General features: G+C 37.3%; 1 protein-coding gene across 10 annotated transcripts in view; it reads right to left on the reverse strand.

Moving 5' to 3' along the window:
• Mta3 (metastasis associated 1 family member 3) overlaps positions 1-16,705 on the reverse strand; it is a 239,745-nt gene that overhangs the window by 153,007 nt on the left and 70,033 nt on the right. For all 10 annotated transcript variants that reach the window (XR_013429020.1, XR_013429019.1, XR_005727282.2 and 7 more), the window contains exon 4: positions 9,253-9,379. Coding sequence is in view for 7 of the 10 variants with exons in the window: in XM_078029293.1 (XP_077885419.1) it covers positions 9,253-9,379 (127 nt within the window). In the remaining 3 variants the exon portion in view is untranslated. The remainder of the gene's footprint in view (positions 1-9,252; positions 9,380-16,705) is intronic.

Genomic DNA, 16,705 nt, shown 5'->3' on the forward strand with positions numbered 1-16,705 from the left:
GCTGAGGCAGAAGAACTGTAAATTCAAGGACAGTCTCAGCAACTTAGCAAGACCCTAAGTAACTTACCAAGACTCTGAAAATTAAGGGCTAGGAATGTAGCCCAGAGGTTCAATCCCCAATGCCCAAAACAACAACAACAACAACAAAAAACTAGTTAAAAAAATAAAATTTTAACAGTATTTTGAAGGTTAAATAATGATATAGACAGGGTCCCCACAGTGATGTTCTGAACAAAGGCCAGGTCCACCAACCTGGATATAATGGGTTTCTCCACCACTCACTCCTTGAAACAAGATAAACTTGAAGAACAAATAATCAGGTCCAAAACCCCTTACTGCTGGACAAACTGAGATCAATAACCAGCAGGTACCTAAGGAAATGTTTTTAAAACACACTAAAGACTAACTTCATAGGTTGTGGGCCAGATCTCCAAGGTTGGCAAGTAGGAAAGAATTGGCTCATTTTAAATATGACTAACTGTTGTACCAGAGGTTGGGAAGAGGAATTGATCATTGCAGGTACCTATGCTGTAATTAGCAGCTATTAAAAAGTCAAGTTTTGTGCATTCAAGATACATAAAAAATAACATTAGGCTGGGAGTAGTGACGCACTCCTGTAATCCCTGCAACTTTTGAGTGTGAGGTAAGAGAAGTTTGAATCGAACCTCAGCAATTTAGCAAGACCCTATCTCAAAGGAAAAAATAAAATAAAAAATACTTGGTATGTAGCTTAATGGTAAAGTACCCTGGGCTAAATCCTCAGTGCCAATAATAATAATTATTGTGTTTTGTTTTTAATTTGTTCTTTTAAGTATAATTGCTATTTTTAAAAACATAAACATTGGACCATACAAAGATTACATCCATAAACTCAGGAAGTAACCACCTAATCAAGAAGATATTTACCAAGCTGGGACTGTAGCTCAGTGGCAAAATGTTTGCCTCACATGTGTGAGGCACTGGGTTCAATCCTTAGCACCACATAAAAATAAACAAATAAAATAAAGGTATTCTGTCCTTCTACAACTGCCAAAAAAAAATTTTTAATAAGATATTTACCAACAGGATATCCACATATGGAAAAATGAAATTAGATCTGTCTCACCTTGCACAAAAGTCAAAATGATCAAAGACTTAGAAATTAGACTAGAAAATCTTGCAACTGCTACAAGAAAACACAGTGACAACACTCCATCAAATAGGTACACGTACCAACCTTCAACAAGACCCCTAAAACCCAAGAAATAAAACCAAGAATCAATAAGTGGGATGCCATCAAATTAAAAACTGCTGTGCAGCAAAGAAAATAATTAAAAGCATGAAGAGAAAGCCTACAGAATAGGAGAAAATCTTTGTCAGGTGCTCTGACAGGGGATGAATATCTAAAATATATATAGAACTCAAAAAACATAACACCAAAAAAACAAATAACCTAATCAATAAATGAGCAAAAAGCTGATCAGCCATTTCTCAAAAGAAGAAACAATACATATATGAAAATACATATATGAAAAATGTTCAACATTTCTAGCAATCAGGGAAATGCATTTCAAAACAAAGGTAAGATTCCATCTCACTCCAGTCAGAATGGTAATTATCAAGAACACAAATAATAATGAATGCTGGAGAGGATGTGGGGGAAAAGGTCCATTCATACACTGTTGATGGGACTGCAAATTAATACAATCACATTGGAAAGCAGTATAGAGATTCCTCAAAAGACCAGGAGTGGAGCCACCATATGATCTGGCTTTCCCACTCCTTGGTATTTTTCAAAAAAACTAAAACCAGCATACTATAGCAATACAGTCATTTCAATGTTTACAGCAGCACAATTCACAAAAGCTAAATTATGGAATCGGTCCAGATGCCCATCAATAAATAAATGGATCCAAAAAATGTGGTATATATACACAATGGGGTTTTACTCAGCCATAAAAGACAATGAAATTATGGCATTTGCTGATAAATGAATGGAAGTGGAGTACATCATGCTAAATAAAATAACCTAGATATCACAAAAATACAGGGAAGATTATTGGAGTAGAAGGAGATCAAGAGGGAGGGAAGAGGGACAAGAAAGGGGAGGAAATATGGAATAAACTTAACAAAAGCACATTATATGCATATATGAATATACCACAGGAAATTTCACCTTTATGTATCTGTAGAAAGCGCCAATCAAAAATAAATAAATAGGGCTGGAGTTGTGGTTCAGAGGTTACAGTGCTTACCTAGAATGCATGAGGCACTGGGATCGATTCTCAGTACCACATAAAATATAATAAAGCCATAAATAAAAAATAAACTAAAAATTTTAAATAAATAAACCAGCCAGCCACAAGGCAGGAGGACTGAAAGGTCAAGGCCAGTCTCAGTAACTTAGACCCTATCTGACTCAAAAAAAAAAAAAAGTTTTTTAAAGAACCGATAATGTAGCTCAGTGGTAACCCCCTGGATCAATCTACAGTACCAAAATAATACCAGTGCTTTCCCACTGAGTTACAGCCCCAACCTGGTAAAAATCTTCTTTTTTTTTTTTTTTTTTTTTTAAAAGAGAGAGTGAGAGAAGAGAGGAGGGGGGGGAGAGGGAGAGGGAGAGGGAGAGAGAGAGAGAGAGAGAGAGAGAGAGAGAGAGAGAGAGAGAGAGAGAGAGAGAGAGAGAGAATTTTTTAATATTTATTTTTTAGTTCTCGGCGGACACAACTTCTTTGTTGGTATGTGGTGCTGAGGATCGAACCCGGGTCGCACGCATGGCAGGCGAGCTCGCTACCGCTTGAGCCACATCCCCAGCCCCGTAAAATCTTCTTGATTAGGTGATTGCTTTCAGAGCTCATGAATGTACGCTTTGTATGGTCCAATGTTTATGTTTTTAAAAATAATAATTATACTAAAAAGAACAAATTTTTTAAAACTATTATTATTATTATTATTATTATTATTATTATTATTATTATTGGCACTGGGGATTTAATCCAAGGGTGCTTCACCACTGACCAATAATAATAACAGTAATAATAATGAAATAAACAAGTGAAAAAAAAGACCAGTAGAGAAAGAAAAATAGGGAAAGGAAGAAGGAAATGGAAAGGCAGGGGTAATGGGGACTGAGGTCAAACTCCATGCATGTACAATTTTGTAATAATAAACCAAACTACTATGGATAACTATAATGCTCTAATGAAAATAAAGTAAAAAGGCTGGGCACATGCCTGTAATCCCAGCAGTTTGGAAGGCTGAGAGGCAGGAGGATCGAAAGTTCAAAGCCAGCCTCAGTAAATTAGTGAGTCCCTAAACAGCTTACTGAGATCCTGTTTCAAAAATTTTTTTAAAAAGGTATTTCCCAGTTTCAACTATACAATTATCATTATAACATTATCTTGGAGTATAACAGTAAAGTTTTCATGCTTACATAGGTTTTAAATTTAGTTCTATGTGAACTGAGGATCTATATAGAAGAATTAATTACATGAAACAGAAATTCAAAAAATTGCTGGGGCTCTCCCTCCCCTCCTCTTTTCTTTCTGTAAACTCTACATGTTTTGATTCACTTGTAAGACCTTAATTTTTTAGTCGAGGGAGGTACTAGGGATTGAATCCAGCGGCACTTTACCCCTGAGCCACATCCTCAGTCGTTTTAATTTATTTTTTACTTTGAGACAAGATCTCACTAAGTTGCTGAGGGCCTTGCTAACTTGCTGAGGCTGACCTCAAACTAGTGATCCTCCTGCCTCTTCCTCCTAGGAGGCTGGGATTACAGGTGTGTACCACTGTGACCGGTTAAACTGTGACTTCATTCTTTTTTTTTTTTTTTTTAAGAGAGAGAGAGAATTTTTTAATATTTATTTTTCAGTTTTCAATGGACACAACATCTTTATTTTTTATTTTTTTTATGTGGTGCTGAGGATCGAACCCAGTGCCTGGAGCATGTCAGGAGAGTGTGCTACCGCTTGAGCCACATCCCCAGCCCTACTGTGACCTTCATTTTTAACAATGGGATCTACTTCATTTTACCTCCACAAAGAATCATATTTAACTGTCTAGAAGATATTCTTACTTGAATGCCTTGGTAAATAGATAAAAAATAAGACCCAATCTGAAAGTCCTGACATTCTCCTTGGACTTGGTCATGACCAGACTTCTCTCTAAATAAATAGTAATCCCATTCAAAAAAAAAAAAAAAGCCAGATGTGGTAGTACATACCCAGTGAGCCCAGTGATTCAGGAAGCTGAGGCAGAAGGATTGCAGGTTCAAGGCCAGCCTCAACAACTTAGCAAGACCTTGTCACAAAATAAAAAATAAAAAGGGCTAGGGATGTTTCTCAGTGGTTAAGTGCCCCCGATTCAAACCCCAATATTTAAAAAAAAAAAAAAAATGCTGCTGGGAACAGTGGCACACACCTATAATCCCAGCAAATTGGAATGCTGAAGGCAAAAGAATTCTAAATTCGAGGCCAACATGGATAACTTAGTGAGATCCAGTCTCAAAATAAAAAACTTTTTAAAAGGGATAGGAATATAAGTCAGTAGTTAGAATGTCCTGTGTTCAACCTACAATAACACCAAAAAAAAAAAACAAAAAAAAAACTGGGGGGGGGGGGGGGGCTCAAAGCAACTGGCACCATTTTATCATAAAAAATTCCATAGATGAGCTTGAGCCAGGCATGGTGGCACACAGCTGTATTTTTGGCTAATCCAGAGGCTGAGGCAGGAGGCAAGGTAAATTACCTAGGAATTTAGCAAGGCCCTGTCCAAAATAAAAAAACAAAAAGGACTGAAGATGTAGCTCAGGCTCGCCTAGCACATGCAAGGCCCTGGGTTCAATCTCTGGTACCACAAAAAAGAAAAATAAATGTTCAATAAATGCTACAATTATTTAAGGCCAAATTCAATACATATGAGCTATATAAAGCTTGGGCTATATACAAGACTAAATATAGGAGCCTCAAAATCACAAATCAGACAATGTTGAGAAACAGGAAAGGAGGCAGCTGCTAAATAATCAGCACATCAACTTTCTCCGACTGTAAGCAGCCTTCCTCAAATTTACAAATATTCACCTACTTATGAAAGAATAAAAAATACAGGTATATTTGTAAATCAGATGGTAACTGAAAGAACACTGAATTGTTGCTCTGTGTAAGAAAGTCTAATAGTAAAGTATTAGTCGTACACCCCCAAATACAAAGACTAAACACAGAAAAAGAGACTGATAACAGGTATAACAATACATTTTATAGAGCTTTACAAAATGTACAGCATATAATCTATTACTACGTGACCTAAAGCACTTGCATGAATGAAGTGTACTTCCCAACCCCAAAAAATGCCCTTAAAGGAATTCTCACTGCTAAAGCACAATCTCAGACAGGAATGAAATGAATCACTAACTCTACCCAGAAGAGATCTAGGTCTTACACATTCTCTCGAATTTCCAGTGGAATCAGAAGGAACAAAGCTTGCTTCCTGCCATGTTAGGAAGAGTGCAGCATCCACTGAATATTATAGTTCATGGAGTACAAAAGACCTCAAGCATGCCTGTCAGGTTTTCTCTCTCCTACGTTCCATGTGGCACCAAGAAAATTCTAGGCACTTGATAATGTCCCTGAGAACAAAAAAAATCAGTATTCACCAAATTACCCCTCTTTGCTGCCAAAAAACAATGGGACTTCAGTAATTTTCTCCTTTTAAAACCGAAATAGGGCATGACTTCAACATTAGCAAATTATCAAGACCACTCCAATGTACACTTGTTCTGCATCTGCATGTGGGCTGGCTAGTACAGCCCAATGCCTTGGCCAGAACCTGCCCCTACTCCATTCTGTTGTTTGAAAATGAGAGCCACAGTTGTCTCTGGATATGCATATGCTAATTCACAAGGCTGTGGGTGTGGCTAAGGAAGAATAGAGTTCCTATGTACATATATAACTATGGGATCAGTGGGATTCCACATCAGGTACAACCAGAAGAATGAGAAATTATACTTCATCTATGTATGAGGTATCAAAGTGCATTCTACTGTCATGTATAACAAATTTATAACAAAACAAACTTAAAAACATACTTTCACCTTTAAAAGTTTTTTTTAAATTATGCAGATGGTAGAGTGCTTGCCTCACATGCACAAGGCCCTGCGTTCAATCCCCAGCACCAAAAAAAAAAAGAATTATGCAGAAAACAATATTCTTTCATAAAATAAATGAGTGCTTGACTGAAAAAAAAAGAAAGAAAATGAGAGCGACAGATGAAAAGGTGCAGCTCTGCACCACTCCCTCTCCACTCAGCTGTAGGAAAAACGCTGTAAATGTCTATGTCTCTCTATAATCAAAAGAATTATCACTTGGAAAACTCCATGAATCTACAGCCCTGGGTCCTTACCTTTTAAGCATTTAGAAGCTCCTCAACCTAAAAGATTCTCAGGAAATGTGTTCAATAGTGACTCAAGAGGACTAGGGATATAGCTCAGTGGTATAGCACTTGCCTAGCATGAGTGAGGTCCTGGGTTGATCCCCAGCACCACAAAAGATGAAGAAACAAAAAGAACTGATCGAAGGATCATGTATATCAGGTAAATTCTATATTCTGCACCGGAATGTCTGGATAATTATATTTCAATATATTCTCCCAGCCCTTATGGAAGATAAAAAACACATCACTAGTTTTTCCATTCCAGGCAATCTGTTAAAGGAAACCAACATTACTTGTAAACAGATTCCAAGCTATCAGAAGGGTAAATTAAAAATACACTTGTGTGTTTGGGATACATTCTTTAAACCATTTGTCAGATTGTTGTTCTAGCAAGATTCTTACAATTAGCCACATAATTTCAAGATTAAAATGAATCTTTATGTTCAAATAGCTCATACCAATTAAGTAACAAATATATGTGGATCTTTAGCATATTGCTTATACACATTTTTAAGAAAAATCTCAAGCCGGTCACAGTGGTGCATGTCTACAATTAATCCTAGTAGCTGGGGAGAATGAGGTAGGAGGACCACAACCACAAGTTCAAAGCCAACCTCAGCAACAGCTAGGGGCTAAGCAACTCAGTAAGACCCTGTTTCTAAATAAAATACAAAATAGAGCTGGGGGTGTGACTCAATGGTAGAGTGCCCCAGAGTTCAATCCCTCATACCAAAAAATAAAAAAATAAAAAATAGCCTTACTAGTGAAAAGCAAAAAGACTCCTCATATTACCTGGTATGATTATATTTTCCAGGAAAGGATATAAATGACACAGAAAATACTATACTAACTCTAGCCAATCCAACCACAATGGCCCCTTTTAAAAAATCTAAATAAAGCCACGACATGATGTTCATGATAAGAGGGCAATCAATTTATTTCCAAAAGATTTCAGAAAAAAGGGGGCTGGGGCTCAGCAGTAGGGCACTTGTGTGGCACGTGTGAGGTACTGGGTTCGATTCTCAGCACTGCATGTAAATAAATAAAATAAAGATCTATCAACAATTACAAAAAATATTTTTTAAAAATTTAAGAAAAAGGAAGAACAATATATTTGTCCTACCCTTCCTATTATGAAAGATACGTGTCCACTTCTAAAGAAAGTTATACGCAAAGGTGTCTGGAGTTTGGTTGGGTGTGTGTGTGTGTGTGTGTGTGTGTGTGTGTGTAGGTACAAAACCAAATTATGGCTTTAGAAGACTGCAAACCCGGTGTGGGGCCATAGCTCAGTGGTAGAACACCTGCCTCAAGCGTGTGTGAGGCACTGGGTTCCATCCTCAGCACCACATAAAAATAAATAAAGATATTGTATCCATCTACAACTAAAAAGATATTTAAAAAAAAAAAAAGAAAGAAAGAAAAAGACTGCAAACCTGTCTGAAACCAAAATGCAGACTTAGGTTAAATTCCAACAATAGAGTAAAGAAGGAAGAACAATTATTAAAATAACTGGTACATTTTCTTTTCACTTTTTATGATCATCATGACAAGCTTTAGCTTAAAAAAAGGATAAGAAACTATAAACTTAATTGGAAGGATTTTTTTCCCCCTAGTACTGAGGATTAAACCCAGGAGAATTTTACAACCTAGGTACATTCCTAGCCCTTTTTTCTTTTTTCTTTTGTCACAGGGTCTAAGATGCTAGGACTTCACTAAGTTGCTGAGGCTGGCATCGAAGTTGTGATCCTCCTGCCTCAGCCTCCAGAATTACTGAGATTACAGCATGTGCCACCATGACTGCCTGAAGGAATTTATTTTTAAATATATGTTTTTGCGGGAACAGTTTTATCTTTTTTAATATTTATTTTCTTAGTTGTAGGTGGACACACAATATCTTTATTTCACTTTTATGTGGCATTGAGGACAGAACTCAGTGCCTCACATGTGCTAGGTGAGCACTCTACCACTGAGCCACAACTCCAGCCCCTGAAGGAATTTTTTTAACCTACTTGAAACATGACATTCCCTCCCATGTTTCACCCTGAACCTGGCAGTTCCCTACACACACATCATCCCACACTCACCTCTTCCCTCTACCTGATGTGCGTCCCACATTCTCATGAAAGGTGAGTAAACACTCTACCTGAAGCTTTCCTGACCCTGAGGGTCAAATCTTCCTGCCTTTTGAGTTCAAACATTTTGTTGTATCTCCAAGATGCACTTATTCCAGATTGCATTGAAAAATAACTCTCTATGCTTAAATTTTGTCACTAGAAGTAGATCATGAAAGTCCATCACTATTCCAGCACAATCTTTAAACTATAAACTACAGACTGAGATTTTCATCACTTTTGTAGCCTATCAATGCACAGAGCAAATGCCAATAAGAGTTAATAAAAAATAATAATAACATTTTCATTCCAGAGGTCCTCAAAAGAAAGTAAAAAGCCATATATCCTAAAGGCCAAGAGTCACCTGCTACAACTCAATCTTGGGTTCCAGCCTTTGGGTTCTAATTTCTACACATATACATTGTTAGGACTCTGGAAAAGATCTGCATTTCCCAAAATGGTGTGTGTTGGACACTACTATGCCTGAGAGTCACAGATGCTTAAGTAAACTGTCAAAGTCAGAAATGAAATAAAGTTAAAATGGTTACATTACTGCAGAACTTTAATATGCTAATATACACTTTTAATTTCAAGATAAAATTCCATCATGAAGCCTTTAGTAAACTAAGTTAAGCAAGATCCTGAGGAGAGTCTGGAAAATGCTTCAAAGAAGTCTTTAATTTTGGTCACAATGTTACTGGGTACATTAGATTAACTTCTAAAAAGTTCTTACCTGATATGTGTTGCAGGCAGAGATTCATATTGGCGTGACAAAAAGAGTTCCCTATGTTTCAACTGATGTTTCTGTTTATCAGTCAAGTCTGCCTCAACTGTTGTTTCAGATTCTTCTTCAATTTCTTCTACAAATAAAATTTGAAGAATTGATTATCACCATCTTTTTGAGTATTAACATAGAATTAAAAAGATAAGTTGAATCAACATTTATTCAATATTCTCTTCAAATTAATCAATTTTAAATTTATATATTAAATTTGTCACTTCAATTATAACAATAAAATTAAGTTCTTTGGGCCTCAAAGGAAGAAGAGAAAATCCAATTTAAAAACAACAGCCAGACTGGGTTGTAGCTCAGTGGTAGAGTGGGTGTCTAGCATATATGAGCCCTGGGGTTCAATTTTTAGCACAATAAAAAATAATTAAATAAATAAAAGTGTAAAATAGCAGAAGGAACACAAGCATTCATATTCTCTTCATCCAATAAAACTACACCAAGGTGACAAAATGTATTAATATTTCTATGAAAATAAACACTGAGAATAAAAAAGAATTTTGACCAAGCCAGGAACAATGGCCCACACCTGTAATCCCAGCAACCACAGATTTAGCAAGGCCTTCAGACAAAATAAAAATTTTGCCTCAAATAAAAATGTTTTAAAAACTATGAAACACAAAGGGATGGAACACTTCCAAATCCATCCTATGAAGTCAGTATCACACTCATATTAAAACCAGATAAGGAGGGGGCTGGGGCTACAGCTCAGTGGTAGAGCGCCTGCTTTGCACCACATAAAAATAAATATATAAAAAATTAAAATGAAAATAAAGTATTATTTAAAAAAAAAAAAAAGAAAAATACAGGGCTGAGGATGTGGCTCAAGCGGTAGCACGCTCGCCTGGCATGCGTGGGGCCCGGGTTCGATCCTCAGCACCACATACCAACAAAGATGTTGTGTCTGCCAAAAACTAAAAAATAAATATTGAAAACTCTCTCTCTCTCTCCTCTCTCACTCTCTCTTTAAAAAAAAAAAAAGAAAAAAGAAAAATACAGACCAATATCCCTAATGCAATTTCTTTCTCTTGCCTGATAATATGATGACATGATCCTATACTTAGAAGATCCAAAAACTACACCAAAAGACTTTTAGAGCTAATAAACAAATTCAGCAAAGTAACAGATTACAAAATCAAAATCAACATACAAAAATCAATAGCTTTCCTATATAGCAGTAGTAAATGTGCTGAGAAAGAAATCAGGGAGACAACTGCATTCACAATAGCTTCAAAAAAATAAAATGCCGAGGAATAAATTTGACCAAGGAGGTGAAAGACCTCTACAATGAAAATTATAGAATATTTTTAAAAACCTAAGATGGAAAGACCTCCCATGTTCATGGATAGGCAGAATTAATATTGTTAAAGTGGCCATACTAACAAAAGTAGTATACAAATCTAATGCAGTCGTTGTCAAAATACCAATGACATTCTTCACAGAACTAGGAAAAAACAGTTCTGGGCTGGGGTTATAGCTCAGTTGTAGAGCACTTGCCTAGCACATGGGAGGCACTGGATTCGATCCTCAGCACCAATAAAAATAAATAAATAAAATAAAGGTATTGTGTCCATCTACAACTAAAAATATTTTAAAAAAAGTCCTAAAATTCATTTGGAAGAATAGAAGACCCAGAATAGACCAAGCAATTCTAACCAAAAGAGCAACACTGGAGGCATCCCAATGCCTAACTTCAAATTATACTACAGAGCTGTAGTAACAAAAATGTCATGGTATTGGCAGAAAAACAGACATATACACTGATGGTATAAAACAGAAGACATAGAGACAAACCCACAGATATATGGTCATCTGATCATTAACAGTTGTCAAAAAAATATATATATATTGGAGAAATGACAGCCTTTTAAACAAATAGTGCTGGGAAAAATGGTTATCCATATGTAGAAGAATGAGACTAGACCCTTATCTCTCACCCTGCACAAAAATCAACTCAAAATGGATCTAAGACCTCAGAATTAGACCAGAAACTATGCAACTCCTAGATGAAAATGTAGGACCAACACTCCAACAAATTGGTTTTAGGCAATGACTTTCCCGATAGGACCCCTAAAGCTCAGGAAATAATACCAAGACTAATAAATGTGACAGCATCAAATTAAAAAGCTTCCACATATGGGCTGGGGATGTGGCTCAAGCGGTATCGCGCTTGCCTGGCATGTGTGCGGCCCGGGTTCGATCCTCAGCACCACATACAAAGATGTTGTGTCCCCTGAAAACTTAAAAATAAATAAATAAATTAAAAAAAAAAAAAAAGCTTCCACATAGCAAAGGAAACAATTAAGAATGTAAAGAACCCACAGAATGAGAGAAAAATTTTGCTAGCTACTCTTTTGACTGAGGAGTAACATCTAGAATATATTAAAAAAGAAACTCAAAAAACTTAATGACAAAAAAAACCCAATTTTAATAAATGGGTGAATGAATTAAACAGACACTTTTCAAAAGAATAAATACAAATGGCCAACAAATATATTTTAAAAAGGTTCAACATCATTAGCAATTAGGGAAATGCAAATCAAAACTACACTGAGATTTTATTGCATTCCAGTCAGAATGGTAGTTCTCAAGAATACAATCAATAATAAATGCTGGAAGTGACCGGGGGTGGGAGGCAGAGAGGGAGGAGGGAAATGCTGAGGAGTGTGATACTGATCAAATTATACTGTTATACTGTGTGCGTGTATGAACAGGTAACAACAAATGTCATCATTATGTACAACTACAATGCATCAATAAAAAAAGTGGAAAAAATAATAAATGTTGGCAAGTATGTGGAGGAAAATGAACATTTTTACACTGTTGGTGCGATTATAAATTAGTACAACCACTGTGGAAATCAGCATGGAGGTTCCTCAAAAGAGTAGACAGGGAACCACCATATGACCCAGCTATAACACTCCTCAGTATTTATTCTAAAGAATTAAAGTCATCATACTACAGTGATACATGTATACCCATGTTTATAGTAGCACAGTTTACAACAGCCAAACTATGGAACCAGCCTAGGCATCCATCAATGAATGAATAGATAAAGAAAACATGGTATATATACACACAATGGAGTTTTATTCAGCTTTAAAAAAAATGAAATTATGTCATTTGTAGGAAAATAGATGGAACCTGAGAACATTATATTAAGCAAAATAAGTCAAACATGAAGATCAAGGGTCATATATGAAAGAGAGAAAAAGGAAATGGGGGGAATCAAAGGGTGATAAGTAAAGGAAAGGGAACAGGGGATGGAAGGTAGAGAGCGAGGAGGCAAATCTAGAGACTAATATTGGCCAAATTATGTTGTTATATTGTGTGCATGTACAATTATGTACTAATAAATCCCACCAATATGTACAACTATAATATACAAATTAAAAATGTGGAAAAAACAAAAATAACTGGGGATGTAGCTTAATGATAAAATCGCCCTTAGTGGGCTGGGGTTGTGGCTCAGTGGTAGAGCAAGTGCTACCACTAGCATGTGCAAGGCACTGGGTTCAATCCTCGGCACTACATTAAAATAAGTAATATAAAGGCATAAAAAAAAATGTTGTAAAAAAAATGGCCCTTGGGTCCAATTTCCAATACAAGGGGGGGAAAAAAAGGAATTCTGACCAAACAAGAAGAAGATGGACCCTTGGGAGGCTGAGGCAAGAGGAGTGCAAGTTTGAGGCCAGCTCAGTCATTTAGTATGATCCTGTTTCAAAATAAAAGTTAAGCAATAGGAATATAGCAATGGTAAAGTGCTCAGAGGTTCAATCCCTAGGCTAAAAGAAAAAGAAAAAGAAAAATGGAGAGCCAGGTGTGGTAGCACATGCCTGTAATTCCAGGAACTCAGGAGGCTGAGGCAAAAGGATCAAAAGTTTGAGGCCAACCTCAGTAATTTAGTGTGCCGCTGACTCAAAATAAAAAATAAAAAAGGTCTGGGGATGTAGCTTAAGGGTAAGTAACCCTAGGTTCAATCACTGGTATGAAAAAAGGAAGGAAGAACATGGAAAGTAGATGTTTAAAAAGAAAAGAAAAAGGGGGCCGAGGCTGTATTTCAGTGGTAGAGCACTTGCCTGGCAGGTGTGAGGCCTTGGGTTTGATCCTCAGCACAAATAAATAAATAAATTTTATTTCTTTATTTTTATGTGGTGCTGAGGATCAAACCCAGCGCCTCGCACGTGCTAGGCGAGCGCTCTACAGCTAAGCCAAAACCCCAGCCCCGAGTTACATACCTTTTAAAAACAGAATACCTCACAGGTCTTTGCAGCCCCTCCTGGAGCAGACTGTGTGTATGGAGAAACAGTAAAAGCACTGAGAACTCAAGAGTGGAAGTAGGTGGGCTGGATCCTCACCAGCAAGAAGAGCCCAAGAGTCAACCTAGAACATCTGGATATCCTTGGAAGCCTTGATGTTCAGACAAGAATGGATTCTATGCACACAGCAAGATATTTCTGTTTCTTACAATTATTTCAGGAACCAAGTCCACAAAAGGGATTTTTGTCAAATAGAATCCCCAAATTGTAGCAGTTCTTTTTTAATTACATAAAGGCAAGTAGTGGGCTGTCAGATCTTTCCTGCTTCCAAAATTTTATTCCCACCCCACCTACCACCACCCTAGGTACTCTGCATAGAACCCAGAGGCAATCTACCTCTAAGCTACATCCCTGCCTTTTTTATTTATTTGTCTGTCTGTTTTTATGTTTTTGGTACCAGAGATTGAACCCAAGGACACTTAACTGCTGAGCCACATCCCCATCTCCCACCCCACCCCCCCATTTTGTTGTATTTTATTTAGAGACAGGGTCTCACTGAGTTGCTTAGGGCCTTGCTAAGTTCCTGAGGCTGGCTTTGAACTTGTGATCCTCCTACCTCAGCCTCCCAAATCGCTGAGATTACAGGCATGCACCACTGTGCCTGGCTTCTATTTTTTGAGACATGATCTCACTAAGTTGCTTAGGGCCTTACAAATTTACTGAGGCTGACCTTGAACTTCTGATCCTCCTGCCTCAGTATCCCAAGTAGCTAGGATTACATGTGTGCACTGAGGCACTTGGTCCTACTTTCAAACTTTTAAAACTATTAATTGAAAATGAATCTGAAAATTTGATTTAAAAGACTCACCTAGCTGGGCACAGTGGTGCACACCTGTAATCCCAGCAACTCGGGAGGCTGAGGCATGAGGATCACAAGTTCAAAGCCAGCCTCAACAAATTAGGGAGGCCAAAGTAACTTAGTGAGATCCTGTCTCAAGATAAAAAATAAAAAGAGTTGGGGATGTAGCTCAGTGGCAAAGTACCCCCGGGTCCTATCTCCAGTACCAAAAAACAAACAAACAAACAAAATTCACATAGGGCTGGGAATGGGGAAGTTGCTCAATGGTAGAGCTCTTGCCTAGCAGGTACAAAGCCCTGGGTTCAATCCCTAGCACCACCAAAAAGAAAAAGGAAAGAAAGGTGAGAGAGAGGAAGGGAGACAGCAGGGATTAACTCACCAGGTGCAAAGAAAGAACATGACAATTGAAGAGTCTTTAAATGTTCTTTTTAATGAACTACTAAAAGAGAAATATAGAACTAAAGGAGCCATTTACTTGCGGGTCTAATAACATTTCACCAGTGGAGATCAATAACATCATTGCTACATTGGCACTATTAGCACCAGCAAATACCACATACAAAATTATACTTTATCTAATTAGGATGTGACAAACGTATGTCCAATAGAGCTAAAACATCAACAAGCACCTCATATAATAACAGCAGTTTTGTTGTGTTTTGTTTTTCCTCCTTCTTCTTTTCTATGGTGCTAAGAATTGAATCCAGGACCTCAGCATGCTAAGCAAGTGCTCAACCACTGAGCTACACCTCCAGCATCAAATCTTACTTTCTTATACAATCCCAGAAGTACAGACAACAAGAACTAAAAGCGGGGCTGGGGATGGGGCTCAGTGGTACCACTGTGCCTGCCTACATATGTGAGGCACTGGGTTTAATCCTCAGCACCACATAAAAAATAAATAAAATCAAGGTATTGTGTCCACTTATAACTAAAAATATTTTTAGAAAGAAAAAAAAGAACTAAAAGCTCTCAAGTCCAATCTAACTGAAAATAGAAATCACCACAAAAATATCTTTCCATTGTGAAGTTCACTAAAGAAACCCTTTTTAAAAATTTACGAGTGAGGGGCTGGGGATGTTTGACTCAAGCGGTAGCGCAATCGCCTGGCATGCGCAGGATGCTGGGTTCAATCCTCAGTACCATATAAAAAATAAAGATGTTGTGTCCACCGAAAACTAAAAACTAAATATTAAAAAATTCTCTCTCCCCCTCTCGAAAAAAAAAAAATTACTAGTGAAATTCCATTTATATTATATATATTTCTATAAATTTGCACCACTTTTAAGTAGGAATCAACGAATGACTCTCATGCCACCAACATCCTAAAAACACTGAAAAACACTGACAAAATTTAGCATTTAGACAACAAAATTTTCAAAGAGTAAATATAACTACCCTAACTAAAATTATGTACAGTGGGCTGGGGGGGCTTAACTCAGTGGTAGAGCGCTTGCCTGGCATGCATTAGATCCTGTATAATTTTTAAAACCATTTTACCAGGTTTCATGGAATTCCATATTTGTTATCTTATTAAAGTTATTAAAGTAGAAGACAACCACTACAAAGCAACAGAAGGCACTGAATACCTTATTATTTACTATACTTTCTTTTTGGTGAAAAAGTATCAGCACATGGCTTATTAGTAATATGGCACTGGGGAAAGGGAAAAGAGAAAGACAGAAGGAAACTGTACAAAAGTATTTCTTAGGGTTTTTGTTTTGTTTTGTTTTGCCATACATGGGCACTCTACCAATAGCCAAATCCCTAGGCCTATTGTATTTTGGGACGAGGCCTCCTTACATTGCTCAGGCTGGCCTTGAACTTTTGATCCTCCAGCTTCAGATCCTAAGCTGCTGGGAGTATAGGCGTGTACCACCTTCATACCAGAGTACAGGCCCTGCTTCTTGGATTTTTAAAGAGCAGTACCCATTGCTACACTTAGAGCTTCTATTTTAGCTGTATGGGCCATATAATGCATGACTCAACAAGGTTCCTATACATTTTAAAATTTTAGGCTGCAAGATGAGAAAGAAGCCACCATCACAAAAGCTCTGCAAGCCTAGTTACATCCCTAAACTGAGAGGGGATGGGATGAGGGCAGCACAAAGTCCAGAAAGCAAGGTTCAAAGAAATGTCACTAGCCAACTGCTCTGGAGGACCGGAGGATCCAGCTGTGGGATTCAGAGATCAGTCTCTGCAGCAGATTACAATCAGAGCCTCAGACAAACTTTTAGAGATTGGCTTTATGACACAGAGGAACTGAAGAAAAGGGAAC

This window comes from Ictidomys tridecemlineatus, chromosome 12 (assembly GCF_052094955.1).
Source record: "Ictidomys tridecemlineatus isolate mIctTri1 chromosome 12, mIctTri1.hap1, whole genome shotgun sequence".
NCBI classification, from domain to species: domain Eukaryota; kingdom Metazoa; phylum Chordata; class Mammalia; order Rodentia; family Sciuridae; genus Ictidomys; species Ictidomys tridecemlineatus.